The sequence below is a fragment of the Erinaceus europaeus genome, chromosome 5 (genome assembly GCF_950295315.1).
Source record: "Erinaceus europaeus chromosome 5, mEriEur2.1, whole genome shotgun sequence".
NCBI lineage: Eukaryota > Metazoa > Chordata > Mammalia > Eulipotyphla > Erinaceidae > Erinaceus > Erinaceus europaeus.
The window spans coordinates 86,728,557-86,754,314 of record NC_080166.1 but is presented as its reverse complement, the minus strand read 5'-3'; the positions used below and the strand labels follow the sequence as shown (position 1 = coordinate 86,754,314).

The 25,758-nt window shown below is 50.9% G+C and overlaps 1 protein-coding gene across 22 annotated transcripts in view; it reads left to right on the top strand.

Moving 5' to 3' along the window:
• The window catches only part of CACNA1C (calcium voltage-gated channel subunit alpha1 C), a 506,000-nt gene that overhangs the window by 441,935 nt on the left and 38,307 nt on the right, over positions 1-25,758 (top strand). For 6 of the 22 annotated variants that reach the window (XM_060191492.1, XM_060191476.1, XM_060191473.1 and 3 more), the window contains exons 30-34: positions 2,514-2,597; positions 13,255-13,350; positions 15,350-15,478; positions 16,648-16,713; positions 20,936-21,027. In XM_060191492.1, coding sequence (XP_060047475.1) covers positions 2,514-2,597; positions 13,255-13,350; positions 15,350-15,478; positions 16,648-16,713; positions 20,936-21,027 — 467 coding nt within the window. Of the gene's footprint in view, positions 1-2,513; positions 2,598-3,332; positions 3,417-12,906; positions 12,940-13,254; positions 13,351-15,349; positions 15,479-16,647; positions 16,714-20,935; positions 21,028-25,758 lie in introns of all 22 variants that reach the window. The other 16 variants (XM_060191480.1, XM_060191478.1, XM_060191484.1 and 13 more) reach the window with 6 other exon arrangements.

The window sequence follows — 25,758 nt, the reverse complement described above, 5'->3', positions numbered from 1 at the left end:
TCCCTCCCTCCCTCCACTCAGAACAGCAGCCCAGAGTGGCCTGTGAAGCTTCTGGAAAGAGATCAACCGCTGGAGAAGGGGGGAGAGCAGGACATGTGTGCTTAACGCACTTGGTTGAGCACACATGTCAGAATGCTCAAAGACCTGGGTTCAATCCCTCGGTCCCCACCTTCAGGAAGAAAGCTTCACAAGTGGTGAAGCAGGGCTGCAGGTGACTCTCTGTCTCTCTCCCTTTCTGTCTCCCCCTTCCCTCTCAATTTCTGGCTGTCTCTATCCAGTAAATAAATAAAGATCATTTATAAAAGTTTATAAAAATGAAGGAGCTGGAAGGGCACAGGCTCTGGGCTCTGTGAGGAGGAAGTCGGTGGCTGGCCTTCAGAGGAGCTGGAGAAATCTCCGGTGACCCTTCCAAAGCCAGGGCATTCCTCACTGCTGCCTTCTACACTGAAACTGAGACTTCTTTTTAGAGTTTCAGGCATGAAAAGGCTTCTTGCAGAACCACTCATACTGTCTCCCCAACCTGCAAAGTCCTTCATCTAGTCGCTTGTCAATTGGTTTTTTGTTTGGTTGGTTGTTTTTTTTGTTTGTTTGTTTGTTTTTGTCTCCAGGGTTATTGCTGGGGCTTGGTGCCTGTACTGCGAATCCTGCTCCTGGAGGCCATTTTTTCCCTTTTATTGTCCTTGTTATTTATTGTTGTTGTTACTGCTGTCGTTGTTGGATAGGACAGAGAGAATCAAGAGAGGAGGGGAAGGCAGAGGGGGAGAGAAAGACAGACACCTGCAGACCTGCTTCACCGCCTGTGAAGCGACTGCCCTGTAGGTAAGGAGCGGGGGGGGGGGGGGGGGGCTCGAACCCAGATCCTTGAGCGGGTCTTTGTACTTTGCACCATATGCGCTTAACCCGCTGCACTACCGCCCAGCCCCCAATTGTTATTTTTTATTTTCCTTGTTAACCAGGGTACTGCTCAGTGCTGCCTCATGGTTGGCAGTGGGAATTGAACCAGAGACCTTTGGTGTCTCAGGCATGAGAGTCTTTGTGCAGACCATTGTACTACCTCCCCAACCTCTAAATCCCTTCCTTCTTATTCATTTACTTATTTATTTATTTATTTATTTATTTATTTATTTATTTATATTTTTGACCAGAGCCCTTTTCAGGCCTGGCTTAGGGTGGTGCTGGGGATTGAATCTGGGACTTTGGAACCTCAGGCATGAAAGTCCTTTTGCAGAACCATTATGCTACTTCCCCAAGCCTACAAATGTCCTTACTCACTCATTCACTCATTCATTAATTCATTCATGCATTCACTTTTTTGTTTGTTTTTTACCAGAGCCCTGCTCAGCTCTGGCTGATGGTGGTGCTGAGGACTGAACCTGGGACTTCAGAGTCTCGGGCATGAGAGTCTTTTGGCAGAATCATTATGCCGTCTCCCCAGCCTGCAAATGGCCTTCTTCATAGAAGCAAATGCTTTTCTTCCTCAGCCCTTTCCCACCCACCCCTGAAGAGTGACTGCTCTGTCCAAGACCCTCTGGCCAGTAAGTTCATGCCCCCTGAGGCCGGGGCAATGTTCTCTGAGCCCGCACCCTCAGAAGGCGCAGGCCAAGACACCCACCCACTCTCTGAGGTGTTGTCCATCTGCTGGACTTTCAAACCCTCAAGAGACTCTAGTCTTGCTGGTCCCTAGTCTAGCACTACCTTCCAGACATCCTTGAGAAATATTCATCTCGGGGCCAGGCAATGGCACACCCAGTTAAGTGCACATTGTACTAAGTATAAGGACCCACACAAGGATCCAGGTTCAAGCCCCTCCAATCCCCACCTGCAGGGGGAGATGCTTCACAACTGGCAAAGCAGGTCTGCAGGTATCTCTCTGTCTCTCTCCTTCTCTATCTCCTCCTCCTCTCTCAATTTCTCTCTGTCCTGTCCAATAAAATAGAAAAAATGGCCACCAGGAGCAGTGAATTCATAGTGCAGGCACCAAGCCCCAGTGATAACCCTGGAGGCAAGAAAGAGAGGTGGGGCAGAGAAATATTCATCTCCTCCCTTCTCCAAATAAGATAATAAAACCCAGATTTTGCAGACAAAGTGGTGGGGTCCCCGATGGCAAAGGCCTTGCCCCCACGCCCTGGAGCTTCCCCCCTCCCACCCATATACACACCAATCCACCTGAGAGTAACATTGGGGCGGCAGGGGGGCACACACCCAGAAAGAACAGCCCAGGCTCCTTCCAGCCAGCACCCAGCCCTGAGCCCTGGGCCCCACTGACAGCTTGCTTTAACTCCCAGACCATTCCTGAGGGCTACCCTCTCCAACCAGAGAACTGGGGTCCACCCTCCAGCCACATCCCCAACCTTTCCAGTCCCCTGGGCCACCACCGTGCAGGCCCTCGGAATCCCAGCCACAGCCACACAGGGGCCTGACGCCGTTTCTGATGATACCCTTCCTCTTGTTCTTGCCTGTCTAATCTACCTTTTTAATCCTCCCCCCATCCTGCCTGCCCCTCCCTCATGTAGGGTTACTTTAGTGATCCCTGGAATGTTTTTGACTTCCTCATCGTAATTGGCAGCATGATAGACGTCATTCTCAGTGAGACTAATGTGAGTATGACTCCCCAGAGCCCCTACACACCCTCCCTCCCTCCCTCCTCCTCCTCCTCCTCTGCTACTTTTGTTTTCTCTCTCTCTCTCTCTCTCTCTCTCTCTCTCTCTCTCTCTCTCTCTCTTTCTCTCTCTCTCTCTCTCATTTCTTGGTTTGGTTTCCTGGTTTTACCTCGCCTTCAGTCACGCTTTTTTTTAACACACCTGCCGTCGTACTGTGAGAGAGGGAAAAAGTGGAGGCACCTCCTCCTTGGTTTTCTACTCTCACCAGCCTGGCCTGCAGTGGTGGGGGGCTGGGAGCCCCCACAGAGGCCAGCCAACCCCTGAACTAACCCGGTTTCGTCAGGCCTCTCCTCCCCGCCAAGCCCAGGTCACCCGGTCTGAGCCGCCAGCCGAAGAGAGCCTGAAGACTGTCCCATCGTGCTCGCCCGCCTAGTAACCACTTCTTCCTCTCATTTTTGTTTTTTCTCTTCTCTCCTTTCTCTCATGCTTTTTTTTTCATTTTCCTTCTTCTTCTCACGTTCTCCTTTTTGTTCCTTTTTTCCCCTTCTCCTTTGTTGTCGGTTTGTTGTTTCTGTTTTTCCTCCTCCTCCTCCTCCTCCTCCTTCTCTCTCTCTCTCTCTCTCTCTCTCTCTCTCTCTCCCTCTCTCCCTCTCTCCCTCTCTCCCTCTCTCCCTCTCTCCCTCTCTCCCTCTCTCTCCTTTCTGCCCCCCTTGGCTTCTCCGTCCCATGCAGCACTATTTCTGTGATGCATGGAATACCTTTGACGCCTTGATTGTTGTGGGTAGCATTGTTGATATAGCAATCACCGAGGTAAACGTAAGTACTTGGCGTCCCCCCCCTTCCCGCCTGCCCCTCTGTCCTGCTCACCCTGCCACCCTCCTCTCTTAGCTTGGGTTTCTGCCTGTTTGTTTTGTTGGGGAGTCTTGATTTCTGGGTTTATTTTGTTTCTTTGACTTGGTTGAGAGGGTTGCTGATGATGCTTTCTGTTTGGGCTTTTGTTTGTTTGTTTGTTTGTTTTTTTAATTTTTGGGAAAGAGCCTTCGGTTGCTGTCCCCTTTCTCTCTTTCGACCACCCCTCCACACCCGCCTGGCATGACTCACAATGTCCATCTGTCCGTGGTCTGTCCCAGAGGAGGCAGCTCTGGCAGCCAGCTAGGGGGAAAGCAGGGGTCCTGATGGTTTGGGAGCAGCTGCTGGGCTAGGGCCCCAAGTCTGTCATGGCCCTGTCCGCACACCAACCACCTGCCACCTGCCCCCCTCCCATGCCTGTCCACCTACCACATCTGGGAAATGTTGGTTTGTTTGTTTCTATCTCATTTGACAAGACAGAGAGAAATTGAGAGGGGAGGGAGAGAAAGAAAGGGAGGTGCCTGCAGCCCTGCTTCCCCACTTGTGAAGCTTGCCCCCTGCAGTCGGGGACCAGGGGCTCGAACCCCAGGTGCTTGAGTACTGTAATGTATATAACCTTAACCAGATGCAACACCACCTGGCATGAAAAGTCACAAAAAGGTGTCACCCCGGGTTACATGGTTAGTGTCCAGGCTCCTGGGAAGAAGGGAACAGAGTCCATCTTGAACCCCTCTTCTCTGGAGTGGCCGGAGAGCCCCGGCCCCCCCAGCCCCAGACCTCAGTGCAGGACTGCCCCCTCCACCACGGCTGCCCCACCCCTGCACACGCCCCTCCACTGTCTGCATGCTGGAACCTTCTCTGTCTGCTGCAACCCTTGTGTGGGTAACCCTGAATGTGTGTGGTTTGGATTTTTTTTTTCTATTTTAGTTCACCTGTCCCCTTAATTAAGACATGGTGGTAGTGTTGGCATAACCTTTAGATACACCGAGCCACAGGACAGAGGCCTGAGCTGTTCCCTCTGAGATGTCTGAAACCGCCTGCCCCGCCATCCCATATTCTGCTCTGGGTCACCTCAACTGACAGCTTATTTTACCTGCCTGCCTGCTCTGTCAGGTTTCGTTCCCCTGTCCCCAAGACCCCAGGGCTGTTGTGTACACGCATGTGTGTGTGTGTATGTGTGCGTGTCTGTGTGGTGTGTGCATGCCCTGGAGCATGTGTACAAGAAAAACACACCAACAGAAAAGATAAGGCAACCAACTTTTTTCTTTAACATTTTATTTCTTTATTCATTTTGGATAGAAAGAGAGAGAAAGTGGTCCAGGAGGTGGCACAGTGATAGGGTTTTGGACTCTCAAGCAGGAGGTCCTGAATTTGATCCCCAGCAGCACATGTGCCAGAGTGATGTCCGGTTCTTTCTCTCTCTTCTTACCTTTCTCATAAATAAATAAAATCTTTAACAAAAAAGAAAGAGAGAGAGAAAGTGAGAGGGGAGGGAAAAGTGGAAAGGGAGAAAGACACCTGCAGAACTACTTTGCGGCTTGTGAGGCGCCCCCTGCAGGTGGGGAGCGGGGCTAGGATCCATCATACGTGCACGTGCTGTGGTCCCTGAGCTCCACCCCACCCCCACCCCAAACAGCCATCTTGGGTGCAGGGACAGGGCGTGAGGCTACCGTGTCGGTGTCCCTGGGTGGCTTCCAGCTGTCACTCGCCTGCACTGTGACCTCTCCTCCCGTGTCACCACGACCACTGGCTCCACTTCCTCAGCCCACAGTGCGGAGACAAAGATGTGCAGGCACCACAGGCAGGCACTCCAAAGTCACATCTCCTCAGCCCTTCAGGCTCTGCAGTTTGTATTATCATAATTACGGCTGTCTTTTTTTTTTCAGTTCCTATTGTTTTCATTTTCTTTATTTCTTTCTTCCGTATTTTTTTTTGCAACCAGGGTTATCACTAGCGTACAGGACCTGAGTGATTCCACCACTCCTGTTGTCCTTTTCTTTCCTGGAGAGGGAGAGGGAGAGGGAGAGGGAGAGGGAAGAGGAAAAGAGAGGAGGAGAGGAGGAGGGGAGGGAAGAGTAGGGGTGTAGGAGGAGGGGAAAGGAAGGGAGACACTGGCACTGCTCCACTGCTTGTGAAGCCCACCCTCCGAAGTTGTCCTGTGTAGTGGCCAAGGCTTGAACCCAAGTCCCTGAGCATGGCAGCCTGTGCAGCTCTACCAGGAGAGCCACCTCCTGGCTCCAGGACACATTGGTGAAGCATACCCCCTGCAGGTGGGGAGCCAGGGGCTCAAACCCGGATCCTTGTGTAGGTACTTGTGCTTGTACTATGTGCACTTAACCAGGTGTGCCACCACCTGGTCACCTGGCCCCCAAGCTGTATGTGTTCTTTATAGGTGTTTGAAAATCAGTGGCTTGTCTGATGTGTGACAGGCAAACATCTCCCAGTTACTGGGTTGCCTGGTTCTCTGTGTGGAGTTTGCTTTTGATGTATGGAAGCTATTTAGTTTAATGTTGGTGAAAGAGAGAGAGAGGATATAGGGAGAGGAGGAAGACAGAGATTGGGGATGGGGGACACAGGCGGGAAAGATTCCAGAGAAGGCCCAGAAGCTCATGGTGATGATGATTAGCTGGACCACAGGAAGAGAAAGTTCCAGCAATGTACTGACAGCGTGTGAGCCCATCAGAGCAATACATGTGCAGGGACAGGTGAGGGAGAGGTGGACAGACGTGGTGACTGTGTGCCTCCTACAGGGCCCACACCTAGGGCAGGGGACACAGGCTCAGGGCCACTGCTCAAAGGGTTCGTCCTCCACCGAGGTGAGAGGACATACACAGGTGGGAGTGGGGAAGACTGAAGGGCTCAGTCCATTACTGTTAAAGAGTTAAAGGGGCCGGGTGGCTGCGCACCAGGGTAAGTGCATGTATTACCAGGTGCAAGGACCCAGGTTTAAGCCTCTCCTCCCCACCTGCAGGGGGAAAGATTCATGAGTGGTGAAGCAAAGCTGCAGGTGTCTCTCTGCCTCTCTCCCTCTCTATCTCCACCTCCCTTCTCAATTTCTCTCTGTTCTATCCGATAGAATGGGAAAAAATAACCAGCAGGAGCAGTGGATTTGTAGTGCTGACAATGTGCCCCAGAGATAACCCTGAAGGCAAGCGGGGGCTGGTGGTAGTGCAGCGGATTAAGCACAGGTGGCGCAAAGTGCAAGGACCAGAGTAAGAATCCCGGTTTGAGCCCACGGCTCCCCACCTGCAAGGGAGTCGCTTCACAGGCAGTGAAGCAAGTTTGCAGGTGTCTATCTTTCTCTCCTCCTCTCTGTCTTCCCCTCCTCTCTCCATTTCTCTCTGTCCTATCCTACAACAATGACATTAATAACAACAACAATAACAACCACAACAATGATAAAACAAGAAGGGCAGCAAAGGGGAGGATAGCCTCCAGGAGCAGTGGACTCGTAGTGCAGGCACCGAGCCCCAGCAATAACCCTGGAGGCAAGAGAGAGAGAGAGAGAGAGAGAGAGAGAGAGAGAGGTGACTCTTGTAGCATTTGCACCCAGCCTGTTCATTAGCTAGACCCTGGGCTGGCCACCACTCTCCTGAACAGTGACCTTGACCTTTCTGAACCTGCTAGCACCCCCCAACCCCCATGGCTGGGGAGATGGAAACACACACACACACACACACACACACACACACACTGCCCCGGGTGCTCAGACAGAAAGTGAATCTTCCCTCTGCAGGTGGGGACCAGGGGCTGGAACCCAGGTCCTTGTGCATCATAACATGGTGGCTGTACCCAGTGCACTGCCACCTGGCCTGCCCCCTTGCTTCATTCATCTATTTATTTACAACAGATAGAGAAGGAGAAGAGGGAACCAAAGCCTCACTCTGGTGCATGTGATGCAGGAGGCCAGACTCAGCACCTCAGAGTTGAGAGTCCACGGCCTTGGGCACTGTGCCGGCTAGTGGCAGAGCAGGACCACAGCTGTAGGTACGGCTTAACCATCGGAGCTGGAGTTTCTCCTCAGGGAGCAGCTGCTGCCTGCGTCTCCTTTTGCAGCCCTGTGCCCTGCTTCTCTTCTCATCTTTCTTTTCCATCTCTCTCCCCTGTGCCCACCCTGAACTCAACAACCTTCTCTCCCCCACCCCACCCGTTCATCTTCTGCTTCTGCTTTCTGGGGGTGACCAGCTGTCCTCGCCAAGAAGAGCTAGAGTGAGGCTGACAGGTTGGTTTAGTGGGAGCTCCTGGCAGGTGGCAGGTGGCAGCCGCTGCAGAAACTGCCGCTGTGGGCATAGGGCACTGCCATGTGCTGACCACGATGTTTCTGCTGGGGGCGCTGCCTGCCTCAGCAAAAAGGGAAGACCAGTCAGGATAACGAACCATGAACTTAGTGACTTCTGCCAGTCCCCTGGGGACCAGAGAGCCCCTGAGGGCACTCTGGGGTGTATTTCTGGCTAAATGCACATAATACTACGGAAAGGATATGCACATGGCCCCGGGTTCAAGCCCCCACTCCCCAAATGCAAGGGGAACGCTTCATGAGCTGTGAAGAGGGTCTGCAGTTGTCTATCTTTCTCTCCCTCTCTCTGTCTCCCCATCCTCTCTGAATTTCTCTCTGTCCTAATAAAAAATAAAATAAAAAGAAAGGGGGAAATGGCCACCAGAAGCAGTGGATTTGTAGTACCGACACCAAGCCCCAGCAACTGGAGGCAAAAAAATATATATTTAAATGATTTTTGTTATTATCCTTATTTATATTGGATAGAGATAGCCAGAAATTGAGACTGGAGGGGAAATAAAGAGGGAGGGAGACAGAGAGACACCTACAGCTCTTTTTCACTACTAGCAAAGCTTTCCCCCTGCAGGTGGGGACAGGGGCTTGAACCTGTCTCCTGAGTCACTGTAACATATGCCCTCAACCCATTTTGTTTTATTTATTTATTTTCACTTTTGTTGCCCTTGTTTTTTTATTGTTGTTGTAGTTATTATTGTTGATGATGATGTCGTTGTTGTTGAATAGGACAGAGAGAAAAGGAGAGAGGAGGGGAAGACAAAGAGGGGGAGAGAAAGATAGACACCTGCAGACCTGCTTCCCCACCTGTGAAGCGACTCCCATGCAGGTGGGGAGCCGGGGGCTCGAACCAAGATCCTTACGCCGGTCCTTGCGCTTTGCATCACGTGCGCTTAACCCACTGCGCTACCACCCGACTCCCCTTAACCAATTTTTTTATTAGATAAAAACAGAAAGAGAGGGAGTCAGGCGGTAGCGCGGTGGGTTAAGCACAGGCGGTGCAAAGCGCAAGGACCGACATAAGGATCCCGGTTTGAGCCCCCGGGTCCCCACCTGCAGGGGAGTCGCTTCACAGGCGGTGAAGCAGGTCTGCAGGTGTCTGTCTTTCTCTCCCCTTCTCTGTCTTCCCCTCCTCTCTCCATTTATGTCTGTCCTATCCAATAACAAGGACATCAATAACAACAATAACTACAGCAATAAAACAACAAGGGCAACAAAAGGGAATAAATAAATAAATAAAATAAATATTTAAAAAAAAACAGAAAGAGAAGCTTCCTTCAGTGTGGTGGGGGGCCAGGCTTGAACCTGGGTCTCACTTGTAGCAAAGCAGCACAGTAGCCAAGGGAGTTATCTTGCCACCCATGCTCAAGGGCCTGGGTTAGCGGCCCCAGGCCACTGCCTTAGAGAGCCTGCCTGGGAGGCTTCATGAGCTGCAGAGGCAGAGCCATACTGCTGTGTGTCTCCTTCTCTCTCTGTCCCTCCCTCTCTTGCTTCCTGCCTCTCATCCTTTAACTAAAAAAAGGGAAAAATAAATGGCTGTTGGGAGTGATGGAGTTGTGCAGGCACCAGGGCCCAGAGATAACCCTGGTTTAGGGGCTGCACCTGGCTAAGTGCTCACACGACAGTGCGCAAGGATCCAGATTCAGACCCCTGCCACCCCCCGCCCCCCGCCCAGAGGGAAAGCTTCACGAGTGGTGAGAACGGCTGCAGGTGTCTCTCTGTCTCCCTCGCTACCTCCTTCTCCCCTATCAATTTCTGTCTCTATCTAATAATAAATAAATATTTTTTTAAAAGAATTAAAAAAAGATAAATCAGGTTTAAAAATAACAAAAATAAGGAAGACCCTCACACCCTTGCTGGCACCTGCCCCTTGCCCCCAGGCCTCTGGCTCTCGGCCAACCGGATGGGTAGGTTGCCTGTCCTCCCAGCCTGGACTCACCTCCCCATGCCTACACCTAAAAACAATCAAGTCAGTTGCCCAGAGAAATGCCAACTCTCAGGATAGCCAGGTCACTGGAGCACAGAGATGGCCTCCACACCTCCTACGGAGGGAGGCTGTGCTGTTCAAAACTCAAGTCAGTGGGTCCAGGCAGTGGCGCTCTTGGTAGAGCGCACATGTTATCATGCACAAGGGCCTGGGTTCAAGCCCCAGGTCCCCACCTATGGGGGAAGCTTCATGAGCAGTGAAGAAATGCTAAAGTGTCTCTCTTCTTCTTTTTATCTCTTGCTCTCCCACTCCCTCTCTGTTTCTCTCTAAATAAAAAAGAAAGAAGGAAGGAAGGAGGAAGGGAGGGAAGAAAGGAAGGGAAGAAGGAAGGAAATTGGTCATTAGGAGTGGTGCAGGCACTGAGCCCCAGCAATAACCCTGGTGGCAATAAAAAGAAATAATAAATTAAAATTAACTCAGTGAGAATAACGGCAGGCAGGTAGAGAGGCCTTTTCTGGTGAGGTGCCCCTGGAATGCTGGTGATGGATTTCATGTACACGTTTCAGCGTGAAGCTGTTCCCCCCAGCAAACTGTACAAAAGGCTCGATCATCTATGCACATTCAGCTCAGGATGTAAGAAGCTATTTCCCCAGGGGAGAAGGGACCCTTCAGGAAGTCTTCCCAGCCCTGCATTCTTCTTCCCTGAACAGACAGCAGAGAGAGAGCGTCCTCTATGCTGCCAGCTGTTCTAGACGGAGTCCAGAGGAGGGCTGAGTTTCTGGAGGTCTTGAAGTGTGAGATCCCAAATTCCATCCCCAGCATTGCATGTGCCAGAGTGATGCTCTGGTTCCTCTCTCTCTCTCTCTCTCTCTCTCTCTCTCTCTCTCTCTTTCTCTCTCTTTAATAAATAAATCAACAAAAGGAAGCATAAACTTTTTTTTTAAAAAAAGCAGCAAGAGAAAAAGTAGTTAAGATATCTTAAAATCCCCTATGACAAAAGAATGATTTCCTTTTTTATTATTAGTGATTTAATTGACAAGATTGTGAGACAACAGGGGTACAATTCCACATATTTCCACCACCAGAGTTCCGTATCCCATTGGAAGCTTCCCTATTCTTTATCCCTCTGGGAATATGAACAAAAAAAAAAAATCTAAGCCCCACCCAAAGAAATCTGAATGTTGCTGAAGGCAAATGAAATAGGCTAACTCTGTACATGACTCAGGCAGGTTCTCTAAGTTGACTCCTGGCAGGCCAGTTGGTGGAATGGCAGAATGTGCCGGACAGCTGGGCTGAGAACACTTGTCTCAGGCTCTGCTTTCCCCAGCAGGGGACCTCAGAGACATTGGAAGTCTTTTGCCTTTTCTGTGAGAACACAAGTACATAGGCTGGGCCAGCCTTTCTCTCTCTCTCCGTGTATGTGTGTGTGTGTGTGTGTGTGTGTGTGTGTGTGTGTGTGTGTGTGTGTGTGTGTACGCGCACGCATTAGTCCAGAGCCTGGGAGCCAAATCCCAGTGACCACACAGCCCCACCCCTGTACCCCCACCGCTCCCCAGACCAAAGACCTATTTTCAGATTGCCAACAAATGTCCTCTTGTATGCATGCCCCCCTTCAAGCGTCCACTGTCATGTACTCGTTTGTGTATGACAATAACAAGCAATAACACGAGAGCAACATGCCAGGAGGAAGGCAAAGGCAGAGGCAGGACCTTCTAGAAAGAGTGAGCTCAGCTCTGTGCCCTGGGGCATCTTCCCAGAGACAGGCCCAAGAGGAGCAGGGTGAGGCTGTTGGTCATTCCCTGCAACTGGGTTACTCAGCCCCTGCCACAGGAGGACTTGGCCATCAGACCCACAAGAGCAGTGCCTGGGGGGAGGGAAAGGGGGGAGTCATGGTAACCATCATGTCCTGGATTGTCTGCAGGGCTTGTAGATTAAAAAAAAAAAAAATTCACATGCAATTATTTCCTGCCCGTGAAGGCCAAGCTTCCCCCACAGCTGTGTGGGGTCAGAGCCATTTCAGTCTGAGGCTCCTCTGCCCAGGGCTGATCTCAGTTAGTGGAGGTGGGTGAGAGCCATTTTTCAGATGCTGACCCAGCGATGGCTGAGACTCAGTCCTCCCCTCAGCCAACCCCAGGGACCTGGCCCTTAAACAACGTTGCTGAATATGTGTATGAGTAAGGCCCTGGGTATAAGCCAGGCCTTTCTTCCTGATCATTCACTTAGTTAGTCAGTCAGTTAGTTAGTTAGTTAGTTATTTTGCCTCCAGGGTTATCGCTGAGGTTTGGTGCCAGCACTGTAAATCCACTGCTCCTGGTGGCCATTTTTTTTCATTGTATTAGATAGGACAGGGAGAAATTGAGAGAGAATGGGCGAAAGATAGATAGACAGGCAGGCAGACACCTGCAGACCTGCTTCACTGCTTGTGAAGCATCCCCACACACACACTGCAGATGGGGAGCTGGGGGCTAGAACCCAGATCCTTGTGCGGGTCCTTGCGCTTAGTACTACGTGCGCTTAAGCAAGTGCACCACTGCCTGCCCCCCCCCCCCGGCTTTCTTCTTAATGCCCAGGACAAGCTAAAGTATATTAAAAATAAATATAAAAATAAAAATTATCAGAAAATAAAAATAAAGCCTTACAAGGTTATCTTAGGAAAAGTGGCTGATTTAAAGATAAAGATAGATTCACTCCCCCTCACCACCATAAGCCAGAGCTGAGCAGTACTCAAGTAAAACATAATAAAAATAAAAGAGACAGAAAATCATCCATCTACACGCAGTGTGTGTGGATCACCTTTTCTATTAAATATTTCTATTTATTTATTATTAGAGACAGAGAAAAATTGAGAAGGGAGGGGGGATAGAGAGGGAGAGAGACAGAGAGACACCTGCAGCCCTGCTTCACCACTCATGAAGCTTCCCCATGCAGGTGGGGACCAGGGGCTTGAACCCAGTCCTTGCGCACTGTAGCCTGTGCTGTTAACCAGGTGCGCCACCGCTGGCCCCATGGGTGTGGATTATCAGCCTGGGTGCCTTGCTGGATGCAGGGCCTGGCTGTGCAGTGCCCACCCTACTGGTAATCTTCTAGGCCTTTGCAGGCCCGTGCCCTGTACATCTCTCCCTGTGCCTCAGTCTCCTCCTGTGTTGCCATTGCTCCTGTGTCAGGACAGACCTCGACTCCCTCCTCAGCATGTCTGGGTTCGAGACTCACTACAGCTTCTCTCTGTCTGCCTTTCTTTAAAGCCAGCTGAACACACCCAATGCTCTCCCTTTATGGTAAGACCTAGTACTCTCAGCTTCTGTGGCCTCCTCTCACACCCCACTCTGACCCATCTGGACCCCCCATCACCCCCCAGTCTCTCAGGGGTGAGGGTGGGGGCTGCCTAGCTTCTCACCACAGTCCCCTCCCCATTGCATGTGGTCACCGTGTCCGTCCTGTGTGACTTTCACTGGTGTGCGCTGTGACATGCTGTCTGCGTGGTGGTGCCAGCCCCTCCCCCTCCTGCGGGGGCGGGGCCAGCCATGAACCTGGGCATCTGAGGAGCCACTGAGAGAAAACCACCGGAGGCCACTTCCTGTTACACACCCAAGGGACCTACCTGCCATGGGGGGGGGGGCTCCTGTGAGGACCACCCTCACCCACCCCTGGCTCTGGGAAAGAGAAGAGAGGTGGCAGGTGATAGAAAGGTTAGATGATGGCTTCCCGCTGCTCCTGGGCTGTCTGTGGCCATCAGCCTCTCTGGGGTCTGCATTGAAGCCACGGCCAACAGCCCGAGCAAGGGCAATGGAGAAACAGGGCAGATCTGAACGTGCTGCCTCCCCACATACACCAACACTGCGAACTATGAGTTTCTCTACATTCCCCACTGCAAGCAGAGGCAGAGAGAGAGAAAGAAGGATGAGAGGAGTCACTACAGCACCACTCCGCTACTCCTGATGTTTCTGCCTGCGGGCTCTCCTGTGTGGCACCTGGGGGCTCGAACCCGGGCCCCCATATGTGGCAAAGTGGGCTGTACTGGGTGTGCCACTTCCCAGCCTACAGCGTGGGGTGTTGAAGACCTGGTGGGCAGATACCCTGAGTCTCCAAGTCAGCTGGCTGGGGGGAGGCACCACTAGTGGGTGGGTGGGTGGGTGGGTGGGTGGGGGGTGCCCACTGTAGCCCCTCTTCCCAAGCTGGTCCCAGCAGGTGAGGGCAAGGTGGGGACCCGCTCTGCCCCCCAGCGTGGCAGAACTAACAGCTGTGTTATTAAACCTCGGGCTGCAGAAATTCCAGTTTACGGGGTATCAGAGGCTTCACAGTGCCCAGCTGGGGACCCAGGGACTTCCTGCCCTTTCCACTCTGGTCAGGCCCCCACTCCCCAAAGCAGTCACTAGGTGAGGGCAGAGATGCTGTAACTGCGGGGGACAGGCAGTGGTACACCTGGTTGAGTACACATGTTACATACAGTGCACAAGGGCCTGGGTTCAAGCTTCTGGTCTCCACCTGCAGGGGGAAAGCTTTGCAAGTCGTGGAGCAGGGCTGCAGGTGTCTCTCTGTCTTCCTCCCTCTCTTTCTCCCTTGATTTCTTACTGTCTCTATCTATTAAATATAGATAACTAAAAAAGAAAGAAAGAAAGAAAGAAAGAAAGAAAGAAAGAAAAGAGAGAGAAAAAGAAAAAGTAATGTTGTAACTGTGTCCCTACCAGCAGCCCTTGAACATCAGGAGGGAGACCCTCCCAGCCGGGGTTCTGCCTGCCCAGCTTCCCTGGGTCTGTGAGGACTCAGATCAAAGGGCCTGCTGGAGCCCTCTAGGACTGCAGAATAAGGGCAGGGTCCTTCCTTTCTGGGGGGTGCAGACAAGGGGTAGGTGTAGGAGGGGCAGCTCAGGGGCTCCAACCTGGGGGTGGTGACTAAGCAGACAGAGGGGAGAGTCAGGAGGTGATTTTCCTAGCAGAGCCCTCATCTGGCCAGGCACAAGGACCCAGGTGTGAGCCCCCAGCTCCCCACCTGCAGAGCGAAGCTTCACCAGTGGTGAAGCAGGTCTGCAGGTGTCTCTCGCTCTCTATCTCTCCCTCCTCTCTCAATTTCTCTCTGTCCTAGCCAATAAAATGGAAAAAATAGCCTCCAGGAGGTGTGGATTCATAGTGCCGGCACTGAGCCCCAGCGATAACCCTGGAGGCAAATAAATAAATAAAGCTGACAGGAGCAGCGGAGTCCGGCAAGCCCAAGCCCCCATGATAGCCCTCGTGGCAAATAAATAATTATCAGTAAAGAGGGAAAGTGAATCAAGTAGAGGAGGAGGATGTCACAGAATCCCGGTAGCAACCCAGAAGGGCTTTCTGCTGGAGGGTGTAAAATGCAAAGGGAACAGGAAGCCCAAAGGTCGGTTTTCTCCTGGTGTGCTCCACGGGCAGGGTGAGCTGCCCCTGCTCTGGTGAGTGTGAGCCAGAGGAGGCTGTCAATCCGTGCAGCCTGGGTGCCCCCCTCCTCCTGGCTGTCCGCCTGGATCTAAGATCAGGTTCCTTGTGGGACCTTCGCCAGACCCAGTCAAGAGGCTGGAGGGCTGGGGGTGTGGGAGGGGGGCGCATGTCTCTGCAGAGACCTCCCCCTCCCCCGGAGGTGGGGACACTGGTGCAGCTGAGTCCTCGCCCCCTCCCCACCGCTCCTCGGCTGTGTTAACTACCCCTCCCCGCACACGGATTCCAGAACGCAGAGGAAAACTCGCGCATCTCCATCACCTTCTTCCGCCTGTTCCGCGTCATGCGCCTGGTCAAGCTGCTGAGCCGCGGGGAGGGCATCCGCACACTGCTCTGGACCTTCATCAAGTCCTTCCAGGTACCACCCGCGCCCTGGGCGGCGCCCCCTGCCGGCCAACCGCGGCGCTGCAGGCCCTCCCGCGGGCCTGAGCCTGGAGGCTGGGATGGCCCGCTGTCCCAGCTGCGAGACAATTCCGTGTGAAAGGCCCACGAGGTTAAGCCGTCCATCAACTAACATCCCTGAAACTGAAGTCCTTTAGGGGCAGTATTCTTCTCCTATTTCAGAAACGGAAACAGATTCAAAGAGGTTAAGGCATAGGGCTGGGGTAGATAGCATAATGGCTATGCAAAGAGACTCTCATGACTGAGGCTCCAAAGTCCCAGGTTCAATCCCTCACACCACCATAAGCCAGAGCTGAACAGTGCTCTGGTAAAAAAAAAAAATTTTTTTAATTGCTCTTTCTAATATTAAAGGCCCCAAGTCCCTCTAGCAGAAATAGAATTTTTTAAAATTTATTTATGGATAGAGACAGAAATTGAGAGGAGAGGAGGAGATGGAGACAAGAGGGAGACACCTACAGCCCTGCTGCACCACTCGTGAAGCTTCCCCCCTGCAGGTGGGGACTGGGGCCTTGAACCTGGGTCCCTGTGCACTGTAATGTGAGCGCTCAGCCAGGTGCGCCAACACCTGGTACCAGGATTACAATTTTCAATGATCTGATTCTATTTTTGCCAGCAGGGTTATCACTGGAGCTCGGTGTGTGCACGACTCCACCGCTTCCTGGCTTGTTTTATTTTTCTTTAAGTTGGAGCATGAGAAGGAGAGGGAGATAGAGAAGTAGAGAAAGCACAGCACTGCTTCACAGCTCATGAAGCTTCCCCCCTGCGGGTGCTCCCAGATACAGACCTCAAATCCGGGCCCTCCAGCATGGTAAGGTGTGTGCGCTACCTGGTGAGCCACCTGCCGGCCAGAAACGGGACTCGAAGCAGCCATCTGCCTCGTGTGTTGTTTTTTTCCTGGTGTGGATGGGGTGCAGTGAGCGGCGTGGCCTGCACTAGGCAGGGTGGCTGCCCCAGGCCTTGCGGGCACAGATGCACCCTGAGCACAGCCAGGCTCCTCTTGCTCCAGCAGCCGCACAGGGTCGTCCTGCTCCGCACCCCTTCTGGGGGCCAGGAGCTGAGCAGCCTTCTCCCGCCTGGGAGGCCGCAGGGACTGGCGCTGCTCACCTGTCCGCTCCCCTCCCCCAGGCCCTGCCCTACGTGGCGCTGCTAATCGTGATGCTCTTCTTCATCTACGCGGTGATCGGGATGCAGGTAGGACGCCTCACTCCCCGTGCTGCCCTGCTCTCCCTCCACCTGGCCCCGGGTTCGAGCCTGCTGCTGCCCACCAGCTTTCCCGCGAGGGACATGGACTGGCTGGGTGGGGCGGGGCCAGAGTGGGTGGGGCCGGAGCCCGTGGGTGGCCCAAGTTCGGGGACTGACCTGACAGGGGCGGGGTCGGAGTCAGAGATGGGACCAGAATTAGGGTGGAGGGAGGCCAGAGTCAGGGGCGGGGCCATAGCCGGGGAGGGGCGTGGCCATGGTCCTAGGGCGGGGCCTGGGGCGTGGTCATGGCTGGCTTGGGGGGGGGGGTGGTACAATGTCTCTGCCCACACAGGCGCACCTACCCGCCCCAAGTCCAGACTTCACACACTTGCCTTTCATTTGTCTTTCATTTGGGCCTTCCAGTCCCCAGTCGACTTTCTCATATGAAAGGAGAGACAGAAAGGGGCCTGGCAGATGGCTCACCCTTAGAGCACACACCTTAACATGCTTGAGAGGACCCAGGCTCAAGATATGGGAGCACTTGCGGACTGAGGGGGCGCATAAGCAGTGGGCTGTGCTGCGGTGTCTCTTCTTGCCCTCCCATTCTCTCCCTCCCTTTCTCTCTCTCATCCTCTATCTGGCATGAGCACCAGCAGTAAGCCCAGGGACAAAAGAGAGAGAGAGAAAGAAAGGAAGGAAGAAAGAAAGGAGAGAAAGAGAGGGAAACAGGGAGAGAGGGAAAGACGCCATAGCATTGAAGCTTCCTCGGTGCGGTGGGGGCTGGACTTGAACCTGGATCATGTACTTGACAAAACAGGTTCAGTACCCAGCGAACTATCTTGCTGGGGATCCCGTTTTTAAATTATTTTTAATTGGAACCCAAAGAATGAACCTGGGACCTCATACATGTGTAATAGCCCAGAGCCATCTCCCCAACCCAACTTGTCATTATTATTATATTTATGTTTGCCTCTAGAGTTATTGCTGAGCCTCGGTACTGACACTATGAATCCACTGTTCCTGACATCTGTTTTGTTGTTGTTGTTGTTGTTTTCCATTTTATCAGACAGGTCAGAAAGAAATTGAGAGAGATGGGGGCATAGAAAGGGAGAGAGAAAGAGGGACATCTGCAGACCTGCTTCACTGCTCCTGAAGTGTCTCTCCTGACCCCCCGCAGATGGGGAGCCGGGGACTCAAACCTGAATCCTTGCACAGGTCCTTGCACTTAGTACTATGTGCGCGTAACTGGGTGTGCTACTTCCTGGTTCCCGCATTATTATTTTTTGAAGAATGGGGGAAACAGGGAGTGAAGAGAGAGGCCACAGTGTGGCTGTACGGTCCATGGAACTCGCCAAGTGGGACCATCACCTGGGGCCTCATGCGTGGCAGGGTATGTACTCTACCAGGTGAGCTGTCTCCAGGCCTTTCAGCCTGTCTCTTGAGCTCTGTAAAAACATCTCAGCCCTGCAGCCAGCCAGGAGCTTTCCAGGGGAACACTAGCTGCACTATGCTCTCTGAAGGAGCTTACACCCATTGGAATGACAAGAGCTGCCTAACTACCTGCTCAGGACTGGCAGCTCCGGAGATAAACCTGGCTTTCAAAGCCCAGGGGTTGGGGAGCAAGGCAGTGGCACACCTGGGTAAGCGCTCACTATAATGTACAAGGACCTGAGTTCAAGTCCCTAGTCTCCACCTGCAGGGGGAAAAGGCAGCAGGTGTTTCTTTGTCTCTCTCCCTCTCTATCGCCCCCTCTCCTCTCAACTTCTCTCTGTCTCTATCCAATAATAAATAAAGATTTTTTTTAATCTAGAAAGAGAAAGAGGGAGCCGGGCGGTAGTGCAGTGGGTTAAGCGCATGTTGTGCAAAGCGAAAGGGCCGGTGTAAGGATTCCCGTTCAAGCCCCTGGCTCCTCACCTGCCAGGGGGGTCGCTTCAAAGGTGGGTGAAGCAGATCTGCAGGTGTCTATCTCTCCCCCTCTCTGTCTTCCCCTCCTCTCTCCATTTCTCTCTGTCCTATCCAGCAATGATGACATCAATAACAACAACAATAACTACAACAACTATAAAAACAAGGGCAACAAAAGGGAATAAATAAATATTTAAAAAGAGAGAGGGAGAGAGGGAGGGAGGAAGTCAAGAACAAGTAGGAGACTTTCATGGTCACAGGACATTGTGCACCTGAGCTTGCTGAAATGAGACTCGCTTAAATGTTCACACCAGGGAGAGAAAGAGAGGGAGAGGGAGAGGGAGAGGGAGAGGGAGAGGGAGAGGGAGAGGGAGAGGGAGAGAGAGAGAGAGAGAGAGAGAGAGAGAGTTGGTTGTGTGAGCCAGAAGTGGCAACGGCATGTTTGTTATCTAATAGTGCATATCTATAGCAAAACATTACATTTTCTATTTTAAATACATAGTTTGGGGGGCTGGGTGGTGGTGCGCCGGGTTCAGTGCACATAATACAAAGCACAGGGACCTGCACAAGTATCCGGGTTTGAACCCCCAGCTCCCCACCTGCAGGGGGGACTCTTCACAAGTGGTGAAGCAGGTCTATAGGTGTCTCTCTGTCTCTCTTCCTACCTCCCCCTCCTCTCTCAATTTCTCTCTGTCCTGTCCAATAAAATGGCCTCTAGGAGCAGTGGATTTGTAGTGTAGGCACTGAGCCCCAGCCATAACCCTGGAGGCAAAAAAAAAAAAAAAAAAAAAATATATATATATATATATATGTACAGTTACAGGGTTTAGGCAGTGACACACAGCTTAGAACACACATTACCAAGGGCAAGGACCCAGGTTCAAGCCCCTGGCCCACCCCCACTGCAGGGGGAAGCTTCACAAGTGATGGAATAATGCTGCGGGTGTTTCTCCTCTGTCTCCCTCTCCCCCCCATCAGAAATAAGCACATAAAGAAGCCTAGTGTATATTTTTATTTATATTTATCCCAGCCATTTCCCAGTAAATCTTATTTGTTTTCTTGTCTATTTTTTTATGAGAAATTTACTCACTGAGTCACCATCTCAGCCCACTCCTCATTCACTTTCTTTATAAAAGAGCTAGGGAGAAAGAGAGAGAGAGAAATCTAGTTTCTAGCTGGGCCCCCACTACATTAAAGGAAGCTTCAGTGTTGTGGTGAGTCTCTCTCTCTATCTGTCTCTCTGTCTCTCTGCTTCTCTGCCTTCTCTGACTAGCAGAAAGGAAGGAAGGAAGGAAGGGAGGAAGGGAGGGAGGGAGGAAGAGGGGGGAAAGAAAGAGATGAGCACTGAGGCCAGGTGGTAGTGCACTTGATTGAAAACACTTTACAATGTACAAGGGCCCAGGTTCGAGTCCCCAGTCCCCACCTGCAGGGAGAAAGCTTTGTGAGTGGTGAAGAAAGGCTGAAGGTATCTCTCTGTCTGATTCCTCTCTATCTCCCCATCCTTTCTCAATTTCTGTCTCTATCATAAAAACAAAAAGAATTTCAAAGCCCAGGGATGGCCCTGGAGGTGGCACAGTGGCTAGAGCATTGGACACACACACACACAAGCAGAGTCCCAAGTTCGATCCCCAGTATCAAAGGTGCCAGACTGATGCTCTAATTTCCATTTTCTTTCCCCCTCTTCTCTCATTAATAAAGAAAGCTTTATAAAAAATAAGTTAAAAGCCAAGGGATGTTAAGGGAATCCCTTGACTCCAAGGAGGGTTTAAAATATCTCTAAGTCCCAGCTCACTTTTTCTGAGCCTGGAAGCATGTGTGACCACACAAAGCACAAAGGGCCAAGGATGGAAAGTCAAGAACGCAGGGGCTGGGTGGTGGCTCACCTGGTTGAGCTCACATTACAGTGTGCAAGGACCCGGGTTCAGGCTTCTGGTCCCCATCTGCAGGGAAAAAGCTTCACGAATGGTGAATCAGGGCTACAGGTTCTCTCTCTCTCTCTCCCTCTCTATCACCCCTTCCCTCTTAATTTCTGACTGTTTCTATTCAATAAATAGATAAAGATAATTTAAAAAGAATATGCAAAGACAAAAGACAAAGAAGATGAGACATGGAGGTGGGCCCAGCACTATCCTTCTCACTGGTCCTTTGCTCTGACCCTTGACCAGTGCTGGGGGCGTGGGAGGTGGAGGAGGGAAGTGGCACTGAGGAGCAGGTTTTAACACCATGAGGCCCTGGCTGGTCACATCAGGGGACCCCCTTCAGCTCGGGCCAGCCTGCCGCAGGGTGGGCTGACTCAGCACCCACACCACCCCTTCCCCCTCTGTAGGTGTTTGGGAAAATCGCCCTGAACGACACCACGGAGATCAACCGTAACAACAACTTCCAGACCTTCCCCCAGGCTGTGTTGCTGCTCTTCAGGTGGGTCCAGGGGATAGGCATGCAGACGCACCTGTGCAGAGCATCCTGGGCCCTGGCTGCAGGGGTGGGGGGGGCCTCTCCTCCCTGAGCTGGGAGAGTCTGGGAAACACTGGGACCAAGCCTTCCTTCCCAGCTGGATCCTGGCTGCCTACCTGTTGGCTTCTTCATCCTCAGTTCCTTAAGGGCCCTTTGATCTTTCTCATGGGATTTCTGTTTTACCTGGTCCTCAGAGCCCACACTTCAGGGAGCCACCCCACCCCCCCCCCCCCCCCCCCCGTCCAAGGCCAAGAGATAAAAAGGGCTCGCTCTGCCTCCAGACCTGGTGCTTGTACACTTGGTTCCTGCCCACACTTTCTATACACTGAGCTCTGGAGAGAGCCCGTGAGCAACTTTCTATCCTCTGGGTGTCTTTGTAGATGGTTCTTTTCTATCCAACAGCCCCAGCTACACACAGGGCCACTATAAGCTGCTTATGGGTCAACACTCATGTCTGCACTCACAGAGATCTGGAAGCTGGGGCCTGGGAATCAGCCTAGAAGGGATACAGGAAGACTCCTGCCTGAGGCTCTCAGGTCCCAGGTTCAATCCCCAGCACCACCATTGGCCAGAACTCAGCAGGGCTCTGATTTAAAAATAAAATCTGGAAGGGGGGGCCAGGTGGTGGTGTACTGGGTTAAGTGCACATGGTACTAAGCACAAAGGACCTGCAAAAGGATCTGGGTTTGAGCTCCCAATCCCCAAGCAGGGGGGACACTTCTCAAGCAGTGAAGCATGCCTGCAGGTGTCTATCTTTCTCTCTTCCTCTCTACCTTCCCCCCCTCAATTTCTGTCTGCCCTGCCCAATAAAGTGGAAAAAAATGGCCTCCAGATGCAGTGGATTCTCAGTGCTGGCACCAAGCCCCAGCAATAACCTTGAAGGCAAAAATGAATGAATAAATACATAAATAAATAATAAAATAAAATATAGAAGGGCCAGGCAGTGGCGTGATTGTTTGAGCACACACATTACCATGTGCAAAGACCTGGGTTCAAACCCTTAGTCCCCTCCTGCAAGGATAGAGAGAGTTCCAGGGTTGGTGCAGGTGTCTCTTTTTCTCTCCCCTCTTTATCTCCCCCTGCTTTCTCAATTTCTCTGTGTTTCTATGCAATAACATAAAAGTAAACAAATAAAATATTTTTAAATTAAAAAACAAAATCTGGGAGCTGGGCACCAATGTCCAGGATGTGTGAGTCCACAGGTCTGCCCACATCCTTCCTAAAGTCTTCAATGGACGGTGGAAGATGTTATTTAAGCATGCCATTGATGAATAAGGAATCTTCAAAAGTTCCTAAGGGGATCGAGAGAGAGAGCATAGTAGTTCTACAAAAAGACTTTCATTCCTGAAACTACAAAGTCCCAGGTTCAGTCCCCAGCAGTACCATAAGCCAGAGATGAGCAGGGCTCTTATCTCTCTTTCTCACTCTTCCCCCTCTGTGTGTGTGTGTGTGTGTCTTTTTCTCATTCATTAACATAAAACAAATAAATTATATACATTTTAAAAATGCTTCTGCCAGAAGAACTTGATCCACAGAAATGTAAACTTGGCTCTTAATCATGAAGAATAGCTGCAACAACTCCAAAGTGCTGGAGGAAAACTAACACCATGAAACAGAGAGAAGGGGGGATAGCATAATGGTTATATAAAGAGAGCCTCATACCTGAGGTTCCACTAGTCCCACATTCAGTCCTCTGTACCACCATAAACCAGAGCTGAGCAGTGTTCTGGTGAAAAAGGGAGAGAGGGAGGGAGGGAAGGAGGGAGGAAGAGAGAGAGAAAGAGAGAGAGAGAGAGAGAGAGGAAGGAAGGAAACAAAAGGAAAGGAAAAATAAGATTAGGATGAAGAACAAGCCAAGACGACAGAATAGATGGGACCTGGGTTTCCCTCTGCAACAACAAAGCCACTTCAACACATGAAAAATGATGTGTAGAAGTGGACCTTCCACAGTAAGGGACAAAGAGTCAACCTTCAGGCAGAGGACCACAGAGAGATGCCCTCTCTCAAGAAAAAAGCACCCTTGTGTGACACCAAACCACAATGGGGAAGAAACCTGTAAGACATGGAACTAGCCCAGGCAGGGTGGCTGGAAAAAAAAGGAGTCGGGCAGTAGTGCAGCAAGTTAAGTGCACATGGTGTGAAGCCCACGGCCCAGCATAAGGATCCAGTGCAAGCCCCTGGCTCGCCACCACATGGTGTGAAGCCCACGGCCCAGCATAAGGACCCCAGTGCAAGCCCCTGGCTCGCCACCTGCAGGGGAGTCACTTCACCTGTGAAGGCCGTGAAGCAGGTCTGCAGGTATCTGTCTTTCTCTCCCCCTTTCTGTCTTCCCCTCCTCTCTCCATTTCTCTCTGTCCTATCTCACAATGATGACATCAATAACGACAATAATAACTACAACAACAATGACAAAACAACAAGGGCCACAAAAGGGAAAATAAATAAATATCTAAAAAAAAGAGACATGGAACTGTATTCTGGTGATTAGGGGATTAGGTGATGTTGAACTCCTGGCTCCAGCCTATCATAATTATGTACCTACAATTTTATAACAATGGGAAATGGGAAACTGAAAGCTATAAAAAGGTTGGAATTGCATTGATAGTCTTCCCTGGTCTGCTGTAGCTTTCTGAGAGCAGCTTTGCTGGATGCCATATTGGAATTCAGTCTCCATAGTAACATCCCTCAAGGGTAAATTCAAGGAAAAGTGTTTCTTTTCTAACTTTCAACCTGCAAGATTCTATACCCCATCAGCCCTGCCCAGAGTGTGCACAGCAGTGTTGTCACTGCTTGGACTGAGGCCCCAGCCACTTTTCCAATCGAACTGTCTCCCACATGAAGTTAGTGGCGGTTGGGCAACCTCAAACTCCTGGTCACTACCCAGGTTCAAACACAGACCCAAGGTTCAGGTCCTCCTCACAGAGCATCAAGCAAGAGGAAGTCACCCTTACAGTTAAATTCAGACTGTGACTTATAAAAGCCTCAGATTCAATAAATCTGTAGACACTTCCTTAAGTGAACTGAAAAGCTTAAGGATATTCATCAAAACAAAAAAAAACTTCAATGGAAGAACATTTTAACAAAGTCAGAGAAAGTATGAGAGAAGTCATAACAGAAATGAGAAAGATAAAAAATATAGTAGCTAAGATATAAATACGTTTTTGAAGAAACCACATTCAACTAACATGAATGGACACATGAAAAAGAAGAAAAAAGGGAGTCGGGCTGTAGTGCAGCGGGTTAAGCGCAGGTGGCGCAAAGCACAAGGACCGGCATTAGGATCCCGGTTCGAACCCCGGCTCCCCACCTGCAGGGGAGTCGCTTCACAGGCGGTAAAGCAGATCTGCAGGTGTCTATCTTTCTCTCCTCCTGTCTGTCTTCCCCTCCTCTCTCCATTTCTCTCTGTCCTATCCAACAATGACAACAACAATAATAGCTACAACAATAAAACAACAAGGGCAACAAAAGGGAATAAATAAAATAAATATAAAAAAAGAAAAAGAAGAAAAAAGAATGAGTCATAATAAGTGCTATTCATGTCTTTCAAGAAAGAACATATCACATCTGCTAAAGTAAAATAGAGCAAATAAAGAGGAGTCAGAATATAAATTGATATTTTTTCTTTTTTAAATTTATTTTTTATTTCAGAAAGGATAAATTAACAAAACCATAGGGTAGGAGGGGTACAACTCCACACAATTCCCACCACCCAATCTCCATATCCCACCCCCTCCCCTGATAGCTTTCCCATTCTCTGTCCCTCTGGGAGCATGGACCCAGGGTCATTGTGGGTTGCAGAGGGTGGAAGGTCTGGCTTCTGTAATTGCTTCCCTGCTAAACATGGGCGTTGACTGGTCAGTCCATACTCCCAGTCTGCCTCTCTCTTTCCCTAGTAGGGTGGGTCTCTGGGGAAGCGGAGCTCCAGGACACATTGGTGGGGTCTTCAGTCCAGGGAAGCCTGGCTGGCATCCTGATGGCATCTGGAACCTGGTGACTGAAAAGAGAGTTAACATACAAAGCCAAACAAATTGTTGAGCAATCATGGACCCAAAGGTTGGAATAGTGGAGAGGAAGTGTTAGGAGGGTAAAGTGAGTTACTTAGAAAAGTAGCAGCTGTCACTGGACTTTTCCTCAGCAAAACTGAATACATGAAGAAAATGGAATATTATTTAATGTAATGAGGAACATGGGCTTTGAATCTGGATTTCTGTTATGCAATCAGTTTGCAAGTAACAAAGTGAGATGCAAGCATTTCCACAAGTTTAAGAAGCCAGAGATTTTGCTTCCCACATAGACCTTCTTTGAGACAGTTATGTAAGGAGGTTCAGAGAATGACCAACAACAACAAAAAAAATTGAACAAAAGGGATCATTCTAAGAAAATGAATTCTAGCCTAGTTTGCAATTGAGCAAAATTAAATGACTAAAAAATATTTAAACGGGGGGGGGGGGGGCGTCAGGCGGTAGTGCACCCATTAAGTGCACATAGTACTAAGCACAAGGACTCGCGCAAGGATTCAGGTTTGAGACCCTGGTTCCCCACTTATAGGGCGGATGTTTCCCAAGCATCGAAGCAAGTCTCCAGGTGTCTGTCTGTCTCTCTCCCTCTCTGTCTCCCCTTCTCTCTCAATTTCTCTTTGTCTTATTCAGTAAAATGGAAAAAACGGCCACCAGGAGCAGTGAATTCATAGTGCCA